The 19,717-nt window shown below is 34.5% G+C and overlaps 4 protein-coding genes and 1 pseudogene across 36 annotated transcripts; 1 reads left to right on the forward strand and 4 right to left on the reverse strand.

The window, feature by feature from the left end:
- Positions 1-4,938: 4,938 nt before the first annotated feature.
- Positions 4,939-6,101, forward strand: LOC102621215 (uncharacterized; annotated as a pseudogene).
- A 49-nt stretch (positions 6,102-6,150) lies between these two features.
- Positions 6,151-9,409, reverse strand: LOC102617222 (sodium/hydrogen exchanger 6-like). 32 transcript variants are annotated; one of them, XR_008054115.1, is made up of 7 exons: positions 8,771-9,409; positions 8,614-8,665; positions 8,415-8,528; positions 7,678-7,742; positions 7,490-7,541; positions 7,353-7,372; positions 6,151-7,265 (listed from the first exon to the last, which is right to left on the reverse strand). XR_008054115.1 is itself a non-coding variant. In XM_052439522.1 (5 exons), exons 2-5 carry the CDS (start codon positions 8,958-8,960, stop codon positions 6,802-6,804), a joined length of 369 nt encoding a protein of 122 aa, XP_052295482.1. In that variant the 5' UTR covers positions 8,961-8,988; positions 9,098-9,407; the 3' UTR covers positions 6,151-6,801. The 32 variants fall into 32 exon arrangements, 7 of the variants coding, with proteins under 7 accessions (XP_052295482.1, XP_052295483.1, XP_052295481.1 ...); XR_008054114.1 differs by having other exon boundaries at positions 8,407-8,528; XR_003066403.2 differs by lacking the exon at positions 8,415-8,528 and having other exon boundaries at positions 6,151-6,559; positions 7,168-7,265; positions 8,771-9,405.
- A 662-nt stretch (positions 9,410-10,071) lies between these two features.
- Positions 10,072-12,787, reverse strand: LOC102616707 (mitochondrial import inner membrane translocase subunit TIM14-1). The gene is made up of 3 exons (XM_006485852.4): positions 12,610-12,787; positions 11,036-11,214; positions 10,072-10,612 (listed from the first exon to the last, which is right to left on the reverse strand). The coding sequence occupies exons 1-3, from the start codon at positions 12,610-12,612 to the stop codon at positions 10,456-10,458; spliced, it is 339 nt and encodes a 112-aa protein (XP_006485915.1). The 5' UTR covers positions 12,613-12,787; the 3' UTR covers positions 10,072-10,455.
- A 428-nt stretch (positions 12,788-13,215) lies between these two features.
- On the reverse strand, positions 13,216-14,681 carry LOC102616417 (methylesterase 1-like). The gene is made up of 3 exons (XM_006485851.4): positions 14,229-14,681; positions 13,861-13,998; positions 13,216-13,759 (listed from the first exon to the last, which is right to left on the reverse strand). The coding sequence occupies exons 1-3, from the start codon at positions 14,658-14,660 to the stop codon at positions 13,478-13,480; spliced, it is 852 nt and encodes a 283-aa protein (XP_006485914.1). The 5' UTR covers positions 14,661-14,681; the 3' UTR covers positions 13,216-13,477.
- Positions 14,682-16,781: 2,100 nt separating this feature from the next.
- Positions 16,782-19,484, reverse strand: LOC102615935 (septin and tuftelin-interacting protein 1 homolog 2-like). 2 transcript variants are annotated; one of them, XM_006485850.4, is made up of 3 exons: positions 19,325-19,484; positions 18,968-19,133; positions 16,782-18,660 (listed from the first exon to the last, which is right to left on the reverse strand). In XM_006485850.4, the coding sequence occupies exons 2-3, from the start codon at positions 19,080-19,082 to the stop codon at positions 17,006-17,008; spliced, it is 1,770 nt and encodes a 589-aa protein (XP_006485913.2). In that variant the 5' UTR covers positions 19,083-19,133; positions 19,325-19,484; the 3' UTR covers positions 16,782-17,005. The 2 variants fall into 2 exon arrangements, with proteins under 2 accessions (XP_006485913.2, XP_006485912.2); XM_006485849.4 differs by lacking the exon at positions 19,325-19,484 and having other exon boundaries at positions 18,968-19,255.
- Between the last annotated feature and the right edge of the window lie 233 nt (positions 19,485-19,717).

Genomic DNA, 19,717 nt, shown 5'->3' on the forward strand with positions numbered 1-19,717 from the left:
TAACATATATGATTATGTATCACTTATTGAATTTCATTCAACGATTGTAAAAATATGAGATAAAAAAAAATTATATTATTTTCACAATCGTTTGATGAAAATTTAACGGTTACTACATAATCATGTATGTTACATAATTATGTAACATAACAACCTCCATTAATAATATACTTTATCTTTCGGTAGTCGAAATAGATAGCCAAAAAGATTTATCCTTAGGGGTAATATATTCAAATAATTGGGGCATTTCTTTTATACCTTAAATTTAATATGTCTAAATAATAATTTTTATTAGTTCCGACTTAAGAGTCATCCAGGTTAAATTAATAATTGAATAAATTTATAAGATAATAATTTTTTTAAAAAAATTCCTATTTTCTTGTAAGACCCGCTACTATATGAATTAATAATTATCTAATTTGAAAATAAATCGACATGATATATCGTGTGACTTTGTAAAATATGTTCTCAATATTATTTGCAACTTCTTGATAATGTTTTAGAATTGAATCTCATCTTTAACTCATTATGTAATGCATAAATTTTAGTTTTTATTGTCTTCTTGTAGAGATAGACTCTATATGACATTTTTAATACATAAAGTGATGCAACTAACTCTTATTTAAATAAAACATAATAAATACTAAATCAAGGTGAATGAATACATATATATGATTATATCTTTCAAAAATAAGGAATTTCCTCATAAATTCATAATTTATTAATTTATTGATATATTAATATTCGCTAAATTAATAGATTTTCTATCGTGCTAGTCTATTAAGTTTTCAAGATTTCACTGTATTATTTAATAAATTTGTAAGATAATACATTATAAAAGAAGTTATTGTCTCCGTCTACCTGAGGATCTACTGATTATATAAATTAATAAGTGATTAATTAATATGTAACAAAATTCATATGATATGTTTTGACTTTCTGGCACAAAATGAAAGCAAAGAAGAACGACCCTTTCTAAGAGAATTTTTATTATCAATCAACCACTAAGGGCTCATTTGGGATTGTTTTTAGGAGACTTAAAAGTAATTTTGAAAATCTAAAAGCTAATTTTAGTGTTTGTTAAAAAACAAAAAACAAAATCACTTTTGTCAAAATCGGTATCTCCTACCGTTGATTTTAAAAAGCAGTGAAGGAGTAGCTTTTAGATTCTGATTTTGAAAATCAATTCTATACTTTAATACAATTTCATAAATATCCTTAAAATTATTATCTAAACCCAAAATTATCCTTATTCAAATTAGAAACAAAATAAATATTTTAATAAATTTGTATTATAATTCATCAATATTAATTTATTAATATAAATTTGTTAGTTGAATTATTATTAAATTTGTTTCATTATATTATTAATTTAATTATCAATTGTTTTAAGATAAAAAAATTAAAAATAAAGTAAAATCAATAAATTATAATTTTTTTTTAGTAAAAATTATTATAATACACAATGAAAAATATTATATGCACATGTTTTTATATGTATAAGTAAAAGTTACCCTATATTATGTATATTTTAGTCATTTATTTTCTCTCAGCAGTTTAATAGTAAAATTTATCAAACGTCCATAACTGTTTTCAAAACTCACAGTATTTCTTAAAACAAAATTTACTAAATACTTAACTGATATTCTTCACTGCTAATTATTTTTATAGCACAGCTAACAACAATTATTTTAAAAGCTACAACATTCCCAAACTGGCTCTAAAACAAATAGTGTTCAGCTCCCTTTTATATTTTAACATAATAAAATTTTAAAGACAAGATTATAGAAAAATTTAAACAAAAAAAAAAAACAGATAAAGAAAACTTAAAATTGCCCAAGCAACAACCTTTCATACATTGCTTTCGTAAAATATAATTTTAGTATTGTTTGTCTCTTCTTGAAATTAACATTGATCTAGATTTCACTTCTAATATCGTATTGCAAAAAGAGGATTTGGTGCGGTATTATCATATCTCATCTCAACAAAAAAAAAAAGTATTCAGTTTCATTATTGTTTTAAGTACCTTTTTTGTATATGTAGGTTTATAGTAGAACCATCATTTGAAGCTTACGTCAACAAAAGAATATTGGATATTAATAGTTTAAAAAAATACATTTATAACTAACAATCTATTAATTTATAGATTAATTAATTTTGGCTAAATTATTTATAATTTTCTTGGTTATTGAGGCATTTCATTGTATGAGGTGATTGAATATTGACTTATTGTAGGAATCGGATTTGGATTGACAACGAGTGTGTGCCAAGTGCCAACAACCCCACGTTCCTGTTTCTTACTATTTCACCAGCCCCTATGGTTCTAGGTGCTCTTTAAATTTAAAAAACACATGGGTTATTTGGATTTCTCAAAAACCAGTGCCCACAACATCTTTCAATAATTTTTAACCCGCAGTCGACCAAGCCATCTGTGGCACTGGATATAGAGCATGTTTGATATTAAGATGTTGTATCTTAAAAGCTACGGTTGTTGTGAAAAAAAATTTATAATTATCAAACAAAAGTTAATAATATATAGTAAATATAATTTTAATAAAATTATTAAAAATATAATAGATTATTCATCATACAAGTAAAAAATTATATTAATATAGCTTTTAAATTAAGCAATTAGTGTTTACCAAATACTTTTACTACTGTAAATTTTAAGTTACAGTTGTCCAATATTAATATCAAATGCACCCATAATCAGGCTTCATAATTGAGAATAAAAATTAATAGAAAAAAATGTGTGTTTCATTAATCTATTAATAAGATTTTCATAATTTCTAAAATTTCTTATTTAATTGTTTTATCTTCAATAAATAAACGTGAACCACCTCATGTGAAATTTGCTGAAATATTTCTTAAAGCGAATGTAGTATACTAAAATGAGGGTGAAAAAAGGCCGTTGCTTTTAGTTTGTGGTTATATGAGAAGTGATTTGAATCTCGTCCACTAACCAAAAAATAATTGAAAACACTTGAATACATATTTTGTTTTCTAAAGGAGATCGAGATGATTATGTTTTTGTTTTAGGATTCAAGCCAACTCAAGGACGGCAAAGGATGATAATATTAAACTGTTAAACTCATATTTGTTTAAAGGAAAAAGAAAAAGAAATCATTTTTTTTTTCTGGTTAGTATTAAAATACGAAGCTAAAGATTCTTAGGCACAATTCAATTGGAATATATATATATATTTTTTAACAAGACAAACCGACGGAAATATTGTTAAATAAAAAAAAATCGATGAGTGGCCTGTGGGCCTGTGGGCTATGGTGGCTGAAATTATAAGTTGACATGTGTATTCACGGGCTGTTGTGTCGTTTCACAAATATCGATGCCCCCGGTACCATTTTTCGGATAACAAAAACAATTGGCAATCCCTAAGTTACGTTTAACGTAACATACGATCAGCACATTTGAAACCGTCAGATGTCTTGCACTTCGATCGAACGGATAAAGAGAGACTAACCTCGCATGGCAACTGGCTGAATTGGTTAATTGAAGAAATGGGCTACCGGATTAAACGGTTTTAATGCTTTTTTTGCAAATCCAGGCGATTGATTGCTTGCTCTGCTGCCATTGAATTACAGAAGGGCAGGAAAGCCAAAGAAGAGGAGAAGAGTGAGGGGGGGATACAATTACAAGAGTAGAAAGTGGGAGAATTGTCGATAGCAGGCCACGAGACCTGCATAATTTGCCCCTCTCTCGATTTATCATTCGATAAATCGAGAACGCCATTCTCGAGCTATCTCTCAAAATTTCCTCTTTATCTCCCACACCCACATGGATCAGGTTGTTAGTTCTCCTTCTCGTTTCTTTTTATTTTTTTAATTTTCGAATTAATTTTGTTTGGTTGATAAATTATTTCATACAAGTAGTAGCTCTTGAACGCTTTCGATTACTTGTTGTCAGATTGATTAATAAGTAGTTTTAAAATATTATTAGGTTGAAGATAGTCAGTCAATGGAAGTTCACTTAGCTACGTTCTTAAAATTTGCATTTGAGTAGTTATACATGGAATTTTTCTTTTCGACAATTGTTCAATTTTTTTCCTTTTATTTTATTTTTAATTTGCTAGGACTGCCTTCTTAATTATTATTGATAAATAAGACAACGAGCCACTAAACTCATCGATCCCATTTGTTGCAGAAATCTGATGTTTATGTTGGTGTCGATATCAACTATGTGCAATCAAAGAAAAATGTATCTTTTACGGAGTGATGTTAAAAGTGGGAGAAGAAACGAGGCATGGATTAGTTATAATTCTAGTACTCATAATCTGAGTGTTGCTTTCAGTGGCTTGAGAAATAATTCAGTAGTGATGCAAGGCCTTGATTATCAGGTTGATTTAAGGCAACACTTACCTGAGTTTGTCACTTTTGGTTTCTCAATGGGGACTGGAGTAGATTTCGCGATATTTAGCATTTACTCGTGGGAGTTTAATTCAAGTTTAGAAATGGATGATGAGACTACTAATCATGTGTTTAATCCAAAAAGTAGAAGGAAAAACATAACAGCTCTGGTTCTGGGATTGTGTCTTGGCGGAGGGTTTTTGGTTGGTGGGGTGGTTTTGATCATTTGGCTTGCTGGCATTGGGAGGAAGAGAAAAGAGGGTGATGAAGAAGACAATCAAGGATTCAGCGAGTACATTGATGATTAATTTGAAAGAGGAGCAGCACCGAAGAGGTTTCCTTATAAAGAATTGGCTCTAGCGACAAATGATTTCAATGATGATCAGAAATTAGGACATGGAGGTTTTGGTGGTGTTTATAAAGGATTTTTTTAGGGAAACCAACTCGTAAATCGCTGTTAAAAGAGTGTCACTAGGGTCAAAACAGGGGATAAAGGAATATGCATCTGAGGTGAAGATTATTAGCAGGTTAAGGCACAAGAATTTGGTGCAACTACTGGGTTGGTGTCATGAGAAAAATGAACTCTTGCTTGTTTATGAAGTCATGGCTAATGGCAGCTGTAGATGAAAAATGGCACATGACTTATCAGGTGAGTGTATCTCATTTTATCAGCTTATTCAATATTTCCTTTCATTGCTTCCTATGGTTAATTGCTGCTGCCAATTTGCATCAGATGGAGAAGAACAGGGGTTTCACAGAGGCATATAGGAACCAGTTCACATCCTTGCATACTATAGTAGCTGTGGGCCATCAAAGTATGAAGAACTGGAAAATTTATTGGGTAACATAAGGGATGGCCGTTTCCTACGTGCTAAAGACATGATCTTGAAACTAAATAAACTGAAGTTACCTCTTAAGTGGGAGAACGTGGCAAAGATTGCTGGCAAAGGAGTTGCTCCTGGAAGACTGCATGTGGCTCGTGCTATGGTTGAAGCAGGCCATGTGGAGAATCTGAAACATGCATTTGCAGATATCTCTATGATGGGGGACATGCATACTCCACGTAATGAACCAGTGGGTGTTGTTGAAAAATGTATAGAATATAGTTAATGCATATTTCGAATAGATGAAACTGACTATAAAGTTTCTGTTTGCTGTGGTTGTAGGGGAAGTCAACCTCTGGCAGAGGTAGTAGTTGAATTGATACATAGAACGAGTGGGTTGGCAGTACTTGCTCATCCATGGGCATTGAAGAATCCTGCTGCCATCATTAGAAAGTTGAAAGATGTGGGCCTTCATGGGTTAGAGGTTTACAGAAGTGATGGAAAACTAGTAGGTGTGATATTTACATTGCAAGATGGTTCCCATTACGAATCCAAGAAAGAAATAGAGAGTATTGTGTTGGAAATTCTTTGTTCAATTATTTACTTGATGCGTGAATCTGAATTCGAATCTCAGTTTCTTCTCTAATTGGAAGAAACTGAGTTGAAGCATGGGAAGGCGGTTGTGCGTCGTAAAGGGCTATTTCGGGATATCAGGAATTCCACTTATGGTGGAGAAGCCACTGGCAGCAACCCAGGAATCAGTAAAAGCAGGAGATTAAAAAATTAGATGCACGGCAGAACTCAATTTTTGTAGTTGATAATTGAATCGATGAATCTTGTAGTGTTGTTGTGACTCAATTTTCGTAGTTGATATTTGTATATAACAATGATATAATAATTGAATCAAGGTTTGATACACCAGAAAATTGCGCAACTACTACAAGGAATACTTCACATTGGCATAATTAAAAAATAAAAATAGCATTGCTAACTTAAGTAGCCATTTAAGTACGATAAATAAATGGAAGAATCAGACCGTTTTTTGTCTACACAAGTATTCTACATGTCCTGAAAATTAAGCAAGAACAATTCCCGGTCGCACTTTTTACGTGCTCCAACAGCCGGATTTTCATCTCGTCGGCTGCAACCCTCGATACTCGCAATTTGTCTGCTCTTCTCAGTTCTAGCTGCAATTTTTCCCTTTTCTACCAGCTCTAAGAGACTTTCTTTTTCTTGGGAGTACACAGCCTGCTGTGCAAGTTCATTCTCTTTGACAGATCTGGAACTTTTCTGCATCTTCATTTCAACAGTTTGTAACTTACTGCTATCTATCCTCCAGGATTTCTTAGTCCAATCCTCAATTTCCCTCACTATCTACTTACGAGAAATATGGAAAAAGAACAAAGAGACAGCACTCTAAGTTCTGGAGACTGAACAGAGAATCACAGCATAATGTTTTAATCAAGATCTTCTTATGCACGATGGATTTTTGGCCTTAGAATAAATAATACATATGCAGTACTCACTTGTCAATATGCAATCCGGCATACTTGAAAAGGTTTAGGGAATTAAGGTTTCACAAAACATTGTAATAGATAAAAGTCAGTACAACAAATTTAATCAATAAAGCCCCAACAAAAAAAGGATAACAAAGCAGAAATAAATCCAACTCCAACACCTGCAAAGCAATACTGCATTATTACAAATGACATGAAAAAAGGGATTAATATAGCAATACTGCATTATTGATATAGGATCTATATATATGGCTCCTAAGCAGGAATAAGCCCTAGCTCTCACTCTACCACAACTGTTTGTCTTACACGACAATAACTAACCAGAGCATGAAAAAAGGCCAGAACAAGATAAATAAGCAAAATACACAGTGAATATAAAGCAGAACACCCAAAACTATAGATGATATAAATTATAACGGAAAGTATAATTTTTGGCAAAACTGCAAGATAGATTGAAAAAACTACCTGCAGACATTGAGCCAACAAAGGTCTCAAGAAACCTGACAATCACCAGAAAAAAATTTTGCCCAGATGAAGCATGACTTCTCACTAAGGACATTGTCCTGCATATCAAGAACAGCTTACTTCAATCCCAAATCCTAACCCACATAATGATCTAACTGGTTATGACAAATGCAAATTTTACATACCGGTACAAGGATATCGCCATCTACCATTTGTGAAACATACAAAAAGATCAATTCTCACACATTAAATGTTTATCCGGATAAAACAGAAATTTCACTCGCAAGAAAATTGGGCATCATAGCTATCAACAAAGACTTACTGCATCGTTCAAAACAGATTCCCCAAAAACCAATGCATCAGATGGGAACTAACTACAAACACCATATAAGCACACCAACCATTAAGAAAAAAAAAAATCAGATACAGATAATGAAAACCAAAGCAGATGAAACCTCGAATTTAAGCAACATGCAAATCCAGCCAACTTAAAAATCACTTTCTCCTAACCTTTCTTATCACGATATACAGCTTCTGCACCAAGTCCAGTTACAGAAGGATCCAGCTCTTGAAACCTACAAAATTAAATATGTATTTAAGTCACACAATCAAGTTGGATAGCGTCACCAAATAAGGCAAATATCCTATTTGCTTTTTCTAGCAAAATTTCTTAGAATAAGATATCATATTATTTAGAACAAGATCAAACAAAATAGGAAGTGGATATGCACAATCAAATTAATAGAAGGCAACTACTATGTAATTTAGTAACCAGTTCTCCCTTCTCCCTTTATCTTATCCCAGATAAATCTAGAAACAACACTGAGGAACAGTTTTGAATTACATAATAATAAATAGAATTCAAAGTTACAAATTCTTGAAATTGTAAACCATTGATAATTTTGAATTTCACATATCAACCACTTCAAATGTTTTCAGTACAATAAAAATATAAAGAAAACAAATGAAAAGAAAAATAAAAGTATATATATTTGTTTCCAGTATATAAGACATAAAACTCTCAAACCTTTATCTAAACTAAATAGAAAATGCAGGTTATTGGTAAGCCCAATCAACATGGAAATACCACCCATCTTAAAAAGATCGTCTACATACCCTTCCTAATCAGAGGTGGGCAATCATACAGTTAGCTTCTTAGTCAGCATGTAAAACAAACTTTTAACAATTAAAGCGAGCCCAAAAAGAAAATGAAGAGCACAATAGAAAGAGGACACTAACTGGTATACCCGTGACCATTGAAGCTAAAACGATTCCAAAAATAGCAAATGTCACAATGGCTCCAAAGTTAAAAATAAAAGCTTTCTGCCAGGAAAACAAAATCATGACGAGACAGGTTGCACCTGAGCAACTAGAGTTTTAGGATCACATCATAGAAGCAAAAATGGAAAATCCAGTGACATTAATTCATTAAAAGAAAATGAATACCTAATATTTGTTTCAGTATTAGAGATATTAGCCAGTGCACCAACAATTAAACCTGAAAAATATACGATGCAAGGATAATTATTCAGCCAGCAATTAAAGTAAAATTAGCAAGAAAAAGAAAAAGAAAAGAAAGGAATAAAAGTAATTAAAATAATACCTATGAGAAGAGAAGCGCTGGCTTCCAGAAGATAATAGAATTTGTGACGACGAAGGATGTGGCCGAGGACGAAAGAGAGTACAAGCATCGTGATCTGGAGGATTATGCCAACGCCAGTGACTTGCTGCTCCTTTGTGGGACTTCCACGAGGATCGTTCGCCGGAGATATCTGCAATGCCTCTCCGGTCATTATACCCCGATATCCCAACTTTTGAGCCCTAAAATTCAATTTCAATTGTTGTTGTTTTCTCCTTCACAATGAGCCTTATAATTTACCAATACCTATCGCTTGACTATTTATGTATCGAAAAACATATAATTAATAACCTTAACAATCATGAAGGCCAATTCCCAAGTTTGATTCATCCAATCAATTTGTTACTCTCAAGTAACCAAAGAACATTAGCGTTACAACCAACCGAAAAGGGAGAAAGAAAATAGTTTCTGAAAATAAATAGAAAATTTAACCAAGCATCAGTCACGTTTCTTCTCTTGTGAGCCGTAACGACTTCGGTGGTGGAGGATTGAATTTTGACGACGATTGGATTAAGTTGGAAGGGATGGGAATTTGAAGGTGAAAACGACGCCGTTACGCCAGTCAAGACCGGCTGTAGAAGGGAGTATCTCTCGTTGCTTGTTTTTGGTGACCGGTTTCAACCGCTTAAACCAGTTTAATTTTATCACTTATGTATCCACTTGGCAAACGTTTATTCACCAACTAGTCTTTTCACTGATTGTATCTTACAATAAACGTAACTTAGAGGGAAACAATTTATGATTCTGACGTGGCATGCTCTCGTTGATTATTTATTTTTTTAAATAAAATTACTATTCTTTCTCATCAATATTAAAGAGAGGGAAGGAAAAAAAATACTATCTCATTTAAAAAATTTATTTAGAGAGGCATTTAAAATCTTTAATTTAATATTATATTATTTTTTATTTCATTATTCTTAGAATTTTTTTTAATTATTATCATTTTAATAGAGAAAAAATTTAATTAAAATAATATAACTTATTTTTATTTAAAAATATTTTAAAAGATAATTTATTTTTTCATTTTACTATTTGTTACATAGATTAAAAAATAAACAAATATTTTAAATGTTCTTAGATCTCCAAATGGGTCCGAGTAAATATTTTAGAATATCGTATCTGAGAGTCAAATAATCAATAAAATTTGATTATTTGACAAGAGTGCGATGTCTTAAGTTACTGTAGTCACAACCAAATCTATGAAGTATCTCCTAATTCAATATTCTGTTTATTTCTATTTAAAAAATTAAAAAAATTGGACGAAATAAGAAATAAGAAACCTCATTGAAGCTAAGTATTGTTCACTCCATAACATTGGAGCTTCCAACACGGTAAAAATTTAAGCTCAAAAAGCTTCTCCCACTGAACCGTAACTCAAGAATGTGATGGGATATATTAAGCATATAATTATATTGCCCCATTTCTCTTGCATGTATCTGTAGCAGCGAGGCGATATTTCGTCATTATCAACCATTCTAAAGTTTCTATTCAAAGAATGGCACAATTTGGTGTCTTCCCATATTCGACAACGAAACCTCAATTCGTTGGCAAGCATCTGCCTTGCTTATTATAAGTGAGATACCTCATAGGATCGGACACTTGTTTTCTCCTGGACAAAGTTTGGCTAGACTTTGGCATTTTGAAGGTTATCAGAATGCAGATCCGCTGCCCTTTGTCTTTCCGAGCATTACATCTTTAGCTTCATTGATTTTGGAGGCAAGGTAATGGCTACCACCTGCATCAGGATGGTTTGCAACCATTACTCTCCGATGAGCTTCCTTGACTTTGTCTGGAGTAGCATTTTCCCTGTTAGATCAAATGACATAATGACAGGAGAAATATTAAACTACTGCTGATAGAGGAAGACCGAAAAAAAAGGACAAGAAAATCAAGCAAGGTAGAATTGGATTATGGTTCTCGTAAAATAAACTAATAGGTTTCAGATAAGCCAACTTATTTACTTCAATTTGTCAAATAAGGCTGGGGCAGCCAGAAATGCTAGGGACAACTATTTATTATTAACATGATTCAACTAGAGTCCAGAACTTTGGCAAACTTCGTCTTAGTTTATTCCACATCACTAGGTAATATTTCAATTTTGTATATTACTGATAGTGTACGTCCCACAAAAATGTGGTTACTGTCCAATTGCTCCAAACATAAGGGGGTCATCTGATTCTTTTACCGTAAAATCTATGTTGAAAAGTTTAAGAAAACTGTTATGGTTACCTAACGCCAAGAATAAGAGCTGCTTCCCTTTTTGTCATTGTAGTCTGGAAACCACCCTCGTAGAACTTACGGATTTTAGGTTTTGGTGGTCGTGTCTTGATTGCTTGCCAAGCTTGGATACCATATCTGCCAGCAAGAGCAGCTGCAGCAATTGCAAGCCCAGCCAAAAATGGTGTAGCCTGAGGTACATCTAGAAAATTAATAGGCAATATTGCAATACAAAACTAAGATTCAAAATGTTACAGTATCTTCTGTATAACTAACAACTCTAAAATAGTTTATAAGTGGGTGTTCACCTTTTCCAGCCTTGTGTGGCCGGTTGATCAAATGACTGTGATCTACACTATGACAAAAAGGCATTTCATCCATTTGAATGAAATGACATATGATACTGAGCAATGCACCGGTTTTTCACTTAATTTTGGAGGTCTCAAGATTGGAAAAAAAAAATTACAAATTCTATAAACCCAGCAGTACTGTATGGTATCCTCAAAAAAGGTGAATCTGATCATAACTCAGAAATTACTAGGGTTCATCGAATATAGCCACACATACAGAAAAGAAAACTCTCAGTAGTAGATTTTTCCACGGCATATGAAATCAGACACTACTTAACATGCACCTATCCACTCTAAATTAAGAGCTTCCCAGTTCACAAATGAAGAGAAGAACAAACATCCAACACCCACTTCTCTCATTCATTTGTTTTGCTGAAGCAGTTGAAGTGAAAGCATACTTTTCCCGAGCTATTATGAACTAAGTAACAAGTATCACCATAATCATAATTCCCCATGACCTAAACTTCCAGTCAAGAAATAGTTTAATACATTTCCAATAATAAACCCTTCCTCAACTGAAAACATGGGATGGGATGTAATTAAAGTTTACAAAGTACACAAATTTTCAAGAACTATCATAAAGAAAAGACAGAGAAAAGAATGGTCCTTGATGAGCTGAGTTAATCACTCAAACATGTATTGAAGCAAAAAAACCACAAGTTAGCATTACCTGATTTGACTTGGTGCAACATATTTATCTACGAAAAGAAAACGGTAAAGAATTAAGAGGCAGGCCGTAAACGGTAAAGAATCAAAATGAACAAACCCTGATTATTTCACAACAAAATTCATAAACAGATCTTTTCATAGTAGTAGTTGAAAACTGTTAAATTGATTAGCACCAGCTTCATCAATCTATCCATAGCTTAAAGAAAATTATGAACCCAGAAGGGGTAAAGAAAAAAAGAAAAAAAAGAAAAGCACATAACAGATTAGTAACTGGAACTGGGCTAATACAAAAACATTAACTGGAGAAATAACTCGGCAAATATCAATTTAAAGGAAACAACCCCACATAAAAAAAAAATGAAATAGAAAATCAATTCAGCTGCAAAAATGAATATCTAATTACAAATTCAGACAAATCTAGAAATTTACGAATCCTATGCGAAAGTCTTATGTAAATCAGCTTAAATTTACGCAACAAACAAACTAAAAAATTACAGAATCACAGAAAGCAAGTGATACGATGACAATTAACAGGAAGGGGGCAAAAGATGGCATTTTTGAAATTACCATTTATGTGAAACGTCGACTGTCGAGCTTTAGAGCAAGAGCAGGAGTTTCATTCGATTTATGATTTTTTTTTTCCAAACACAGTTTATGTTTTTGAAGCCCGGTTTCTTTGTACTGTGCGCATCGGCGGTAGTAAATGTCCAGGTTGGTACGGCAGCCAATGGTGATATGCCGCGTCAGAGTCGAGGGGACACGTGAAAAAGTGGCTCCTTTTTTTTTTCTTGGGCATATTTAGGTTCAAGCGGGCTTACAGGCCCAAGATAGTTCCTCTTTCAAATTCTGGACATAATAACCGAAGCCTACAAAAAAGTGTAAGCGAAAACATAAATGACTAATTATATTTTATACATGAATGGCTAATTATATTAAATTTATAAATGATACTATACTTGCTGTCATTTAATAGCTAATTAAATATAGAAGGTTTGTTCTATATTTCGTGCTCTAATTAATGGCATAAATAATTATTTAGCTGTTCTTCCAATATCTATAGTTAAAGACTATAGAAAAGTAAACGAAAAAAAAAAAAAAAGCGCACGGGATGGAAATTCCTTCGAATATGTCCACAAAATTTTTTTAAAAAAAAATTGATAAAAAATAACACCATTCAACTTCAATCCTCTTCTATCGGTGAATTAAGCATCAATTATTCACATACTTATTTCAATTACTACTCACATATTATTCCCTCAAATTTATAACACGTTCACCCTATCAGTGATGCTCCCACTTATTACATCAACATAAAACACAAAAAGGTATTTGGAAAAAAAAAAAACCAAGTGCTTATGATTCCATCGGAAATGCTGCCACTTATTACATCAATTACTGGTCGTTGTAGGCGTGTGATTATTGTTTAGTAGATAAATTAAGTATACTTATGAGCAATTTGAGAGAGACAATCAAGAAGTTGTTGGGGCTTGGAAAGCATTGGCATATGATCAGCACCCTTGATCTCCATCACCTGATCAACGGGATTGTTTTGGATCATCCAGTGCTGAAATTCCTTGGGAATACAAATATCCTCATCGCAGACAACATAAACTCGCTTTGCAGATCCGTATCCTTCATTGGTGAACTTATTTGCCTTGGATAAATCATCTTGAAATAGTGATCCTGGCCTCACTAACATCTTTCCCAGCTCCACATCCTTCAATTCAAAATAAACATTTATAATATTATCGATACAATTTTTAACTAAGATAAGAAATTGTAAGAGTGAGATGTTAAGAGGGAAATTAAGGCTTATACCTGTGGAGAACAGAGGGGATAGAGCTTGAGAGTCAAGAAGTTGTGACCAAAAGATATTGACACGTGAGATGGATTTGATGTGTCCATTACTGAAAATTGAGTGTCCAACCATTCCTCACTTGAAATCCCGTCCAAAAGCTTTTCAACAGATACAAAAAGACCATATATATATATATATATATATATATTAAATTACGGTTCAACGGCAAAATAATTATTTATGTTAACAGAAGATGAGAAATTGATACAATTTAAAACTTCCAGTGGACTGCTGCTGAACCAAATTCTTTCTTTCTTTGTTAAATTGGAGGAAAATAATGGGCGGACGATTTGATAAATTTTTTAAATTAAGTAAATTAATTCCATACCTTATCCACAACATAAGATGGTTGGTGTTTGGTGTCCGGCATGAATGCTGTTAAGAAAATAGCAACTGAAATTTTGTGCGGGAATGTGTCAGCTGCCAGGGCCAAACTCAAGCCTCCAAAGCTGTGTCCGACAAGTATGACCTTCTCTTCTGCAGGAAGTGAGGCCAGAACCTCCAACAAGGGCTCGCTGTATTCATAAAATGTAGGAACTTCCTCGATTTTCTTCACGTTGATGCCGGAGGCCGCGAGGTCCAGCGCCGTCACCCGGTGACCAGCTGCCTCCAGCTGTGGCTTCACCTTGTACCAGCACCAGGCTCCATGGCTTGTTCCATGCACTAGAACAAAATGCTTCTGTTTCTTGGCTTCTGCCATTCTCTCAATTTTCTGTTGTCGGTACGGTTTCATTTTGTCTTGCCTCATTCTACGCCTCATATAGATGTCTCTCTCTATCTAGTATCTACCATATCTCTATCTTTCTGTCCGTATGTGTACACAGGAGAATGACGCTTTAATCCTTCTTGTATTTTTATTTTCACAACTTCGGTCCCTCTTTTAGATTTTTATTACTCATTTCATACGTTGTGCATGTCAAAACAGTGACCAAAAACAACATTATTGAACAATTGAGACCCATGCAAAGTAAAATTATTAGTTGATTTATCTGTTAAAAAGTTATATCTACCATTAAACAGTGTGTTTACTCTGTTCGAACATAATAAACGCAAGGAAGCATTAAAAATCTGTCATTCAATAAAGTGTCGCTCTCCGTATATATCGTTTATAGTCTTCAAATTGTTTTTTGGGTGGCCTACGTTGATGACTATCAAGAAGGAGAAGGAGACGCACTAGAAGGTCGTGCTCATCCTCATGTATAAATAAGATGGTTTTATTTATATATATATATATATATAGCATAAGATATCAGACTTTTGCAAACGCTGCCGGAGAATCCAATGCTTGCTGGTGAACCAAATAATGAAAACTGATCGAGGCGATGATGATGAGATGATGCACGCAAAAAGAGGAAGAGGCCACTTTTTGTCAAGTCTTGGTTGAATATTATGGGTGTGGTTTGCTCCTCCTTTTGTTTCTAATTGAAATTTTGATATAATAACGTTAGACTGAACCCTAAACCCCGTTTAGTAATTTTCTAAATTTTCTTTTTCTCCTTTTTCCTCTCTTTTCTTCTTTTCCACTCTCGGCTTCTTTCTTTTCTTTTTCTTCTCTTTTCTCTTCTCTACTTTCTTATTTCTCTCCCATTTCCTTTATTTGCTCTCGGTGCTCAAATTGATAATGAGGCAGCTGTCAAAATTTTGCTTTATATAGCCACCGAATGGCACCGAATGCAAGCAAGCAGCTCTCACTTTTAAATATATATATGCACTGCTTGAAGAATTCAAGCATGTAGCTGGATGCTTCCTACTCATGCACGTGTGCTACATGTTACTTTTAATGAAAAACTTCTTACGAATAAGAGAAAATTTGAGAGAGTTACAACTTCGCAAGTAATACCCGACACAACATAGTGGGAAGAATGAAAAATAAGAAAAATATACACGAAGTTCTTCAGATTTCTTGGGTACGAAAGCATTGCCATTATTCAACTCAAACAAGAGTTTATATTCGACCGAGATATGAGTCGCAGATGAATTTGGTGCCAACGGAACGACTTGGAAGACATTATTATTCGTTGTGCCCAACAGAAAAATGCATATTCCCAGCTCGTTTGGTGAACCCCCCCCCCCCCCCCCCCCCCCCAAAAAAAAGAAAAAGGTGTCAAAAACTCTTTTCACCAATAATATATATGTTGGACGATTGGCTAATTGCAAATTCACCAGGGATGTAATGTTATATAAAACTGTTTTGACTAATCAAACGTTTGATGAACTTTTTCTTCATTGGCCGCATCATCACCCATAAACTTCATTATCTTTCAAGACACTCCTCTTCCCATAATCTTTATCATAATCACATGTAGTCGTATCTGTAAATTCACTCGTGGGGCTGTGCAAGGGATCATCATATATATTCTTTTAAAGTCTAAGAAAGTAAAAAGGCGTTATCGCTAGATTTAATTAGTTTCTTTTAATATATTTAATCATGTCCATGGACTTCACTTCTGTACTGGTTTTGACGCCCTGCTATTTAAAAATTTTAAGTTCATCTTCCGGCATAATAGCTCTTTTGCCACGGATAAGGGAGGGAGAGAAGGGAGAAGGAGGTTGTGGAAGAAAAAATAGCTAGGAGAAAAAGTGAATGGAAAACAGTAAAAATAAAATAAAAGCTTCTATAAAAGAAAGGCTCGCTCTTGTTGCATCAAGTCTTATTTACAACGTGCTTAAGTTTTCCATTATTGGGTCATAATTTTTTATTTTTTTTTGGTTCTTAATAACTAGTTATCCTGAATTGATACAAATTTTTTTAATTATATTTACAAACTTTAATATAACTTGTGTTTGTGTTACTGCAATGAAAAACTTCTTACTAACAACAAAAAAATTGAGAGCACTGCAACTTAGTAAACACCCAACGCAATGTAGTGAATGAATGAAATATAAGAAAAACGTACGGTTAAATTGCATATAGAATGGCCGCCAAGAGGCTGGCCGATTGTTTTCAGAAAATATTGATTTTATTTTCAGCTTTTACTCATCGCTCCACCGTCTTTTAAAAATGAATTTACGAACTAGAACAAGATACTTTCTTCGTCTCAGCCGAAGTTCTGTGTATTACAACACTTCAAATCAGCATGCGCATATCTCCTTACAAAAGAATCCTTAAGCATCTTCAAGTGGTATTGTCCGCAGCACCATACGATAACAGCGTTTTCTGAAACCAGGTTGAAGCACCTGCGCCGCATCAGTGGCGAGGGACAACATCTCATCACCGTTAACAAGGTTCTGGTTTTCAGGACTCTTTTCAAGCTCTACTAGGATAACCTGCAGTGGTCTCCGAGTCATCCCACCGTCACTCCCTGCATCCATACCATCTATCAGGGTTCCACTATCAAGGTCGGCCGCGGCTGCTTTCTCTTGGGCTTGTCCTGCTGCTTTCTGCTGAGACTCAAACTGCCCCAGCTCTTGTAGGTTAACCCGCAGTTTCGGATCTACATATTGACTCATAAGCTGTTCCCACGTTTCCGTATCAATCATAATCTTCCAAGGAGACAGTATACTATATGCAGAAACGTCACCTGGGTGACAAGCATCAAGAACACTTCTCAGCTTTGTAAGAATCATCTCATACAAACCCCCGCCCACTCTGAATCCCAAGAATGGAATCCACGGAAGCACCAGATCATGGATTGGAACAGTTTCCCGAAGTGCGTCCCAAGACTCTATAGCACTTGACAGTTTTGGCATAACTATTTCATTCAAAATAGTATAAAAAACTGAAGGAGGCAGCAAATTTTCCCAACACTCCAAGAATCTAAGCATCTGCTCAGAGTCACTCGTGTCCCAGGTATTGGCGCTAGACATGCTCAAAGCAGGTAAGACAATCTTTGAAACCAGCCAAGTATAAGGCATCGATTTCTCTGAGTCATCACAACAGTAGTCAAATTCCAGCACATCCATCCAAACTGACACCACATCGAGTTTATGGGATGGATTTCGAAGAGGCTGCCAACCTTGGAACATCCTCATAAAAAAGGGCAAAGCAAGTGAATAAGCAACACGGGACAACTTAAGGACCTCAAAATCGAGAGAAAACCTCCTCTTTAAGTCAATGAAATAGTATGCAAGTGAGTCCAAAGTCAATGTTCCAGAAGAACTCTCTTGCTCGATTTGGCTCAAGACACTAACAATTTTCTCAATATCAAGGAACTGCAGCTTTGTATCGGCCGCCATCGTTTCCAACTTCTCCACCTCTTTCTGCAAATTGAATGATGTCTCCAGCTCCTCCTGCAAGCGAAGTGCTTCCTTCTGCCTCTTCAGCTCCTCCTGCAAGCGAAGTGCTTCCTTCTGCCTCTTCAGCTCCTCACACAAATATTTTTCCATCATATTCGGGACTTCATGTGCAGTCTCAATGTCAATGGACTTGTGAAATTCAGATGGTTGCTGCTGCTGCCCCACAGTCTTATTCTCCTGTGACAGGGCTTGTTCTCTCAATATTTCATCCAATCCAAAATAATCATCCTCATTTTTCTGCAAGTGTTGCCCACCCTTCATAATCTCCATCCTGGCCATAGCACGCTTAGCCTTTCTGTCAGCCGCTTCTTCTCTCACTATACTATAAAACTGTTCCTGCTTCTTCTTTGACATCTTCGGACTCTCCGATCTCCTATTCTTCCAATACTCATTCGTATTTCTGATACTGAATCCTCTCTGCTTTCCCCTTCGCCTTTCTTCGAGATATTTCAACAGACTCTCATTCAGCATCAGTTCTTTATCAGAGTTAATGGCATCTATACTTCTTATTGGATCTAGAATGTCTGGAAAAGCAAATTAAAAATCAAATTAGCGATCCTAATAAATAATAGATATATATATATATATATATATATATATAGAGAGAGAGAGAGAGAGAGAGAGAGAGAACAGAGCGAGCGATTCGCAACGTTATCGGTGTGGTGTTGTTTCATCCAATTTTAAAACCCTAAGTCGGACGTATTAAAACAGAATTAGACAAAGAAAACACAAACTTCCAAGCTAATCTAAGGCATATTTAATATCTATTTTGATTCTTATAAGCATGAAGTACAAATAAATAAGCATTGAATTATGTTCTGTGCTAATTACCTCCTGTTGAAACGAGCCCCGGAGTAATTGGATCTCGGCGACTTCTGCGATCACTGAAATCAAGCACGTCGTGCATCGGTTGATTCCTCTCGTACTCAACGCTTTCCTCCTCCATATTTGAAAATTGTAATCCTTGTTTCGTGATGATTTAGCAATCGCCGAAGACCTAAGATATATATAGAGAGACAGAGATTTACCCATAAAATTCCAGAGCCAACACATTTTCGGGAAAAAGAAAATTACAAATATGGACAGAGATCCGAAGCACTTGCTATGATAGCGTCCGCGTATGCAATTATTCACAATTTATTCATAAGTATTATAAAACTTTCTGTAACTTAGGGGATCCTGAATTACAAATATTAAGGAACCGGAGCTTCGGATCGGCCGCTATCGTTTCCAACTTCTCCACCTCGTTCTGCAAATTGAATGCTGCAAATTGAATGACGTCTCCAGCTCCTCCTGCTAGCTCCTGCAAGCGAAGTGCTTCCTTCTGCCTCTTCTGCCCCTCACACAAATTTTTATATGAGTAATGATACAGCCACAAACTCTTGTACAAACTTATTTTGTACAAACTGACGTGGTATTAATTTATTGGTTGAATGAAAATATAAATTAATAAAAACAAATCATGTGGGCCAAGTGATATTTAATGCAACCAATCTTATCATGCCACATCAGTTTGTACAAAATAAGTTTGTACAAGAGTTTGTGGCTGTATCATTACTCTTTTTATATATAGAGTAAAAA

Source organism: Citrus sinensis, chromosome 4, assembly GCF_022201045.2.
Source record: "Citrus sinensis cultivar Valencia sweet orange chromosome 4, DVS_A1.0, whole genome shotgun sequence".
Classification (NCBI taxonomy): domain Eukaryota; kingdom Viridiplantae; phylum Streptophyta; class Magnoliopsida; order Sapindales; family Rutaceae; genus Citrus; species Citrus sinensis.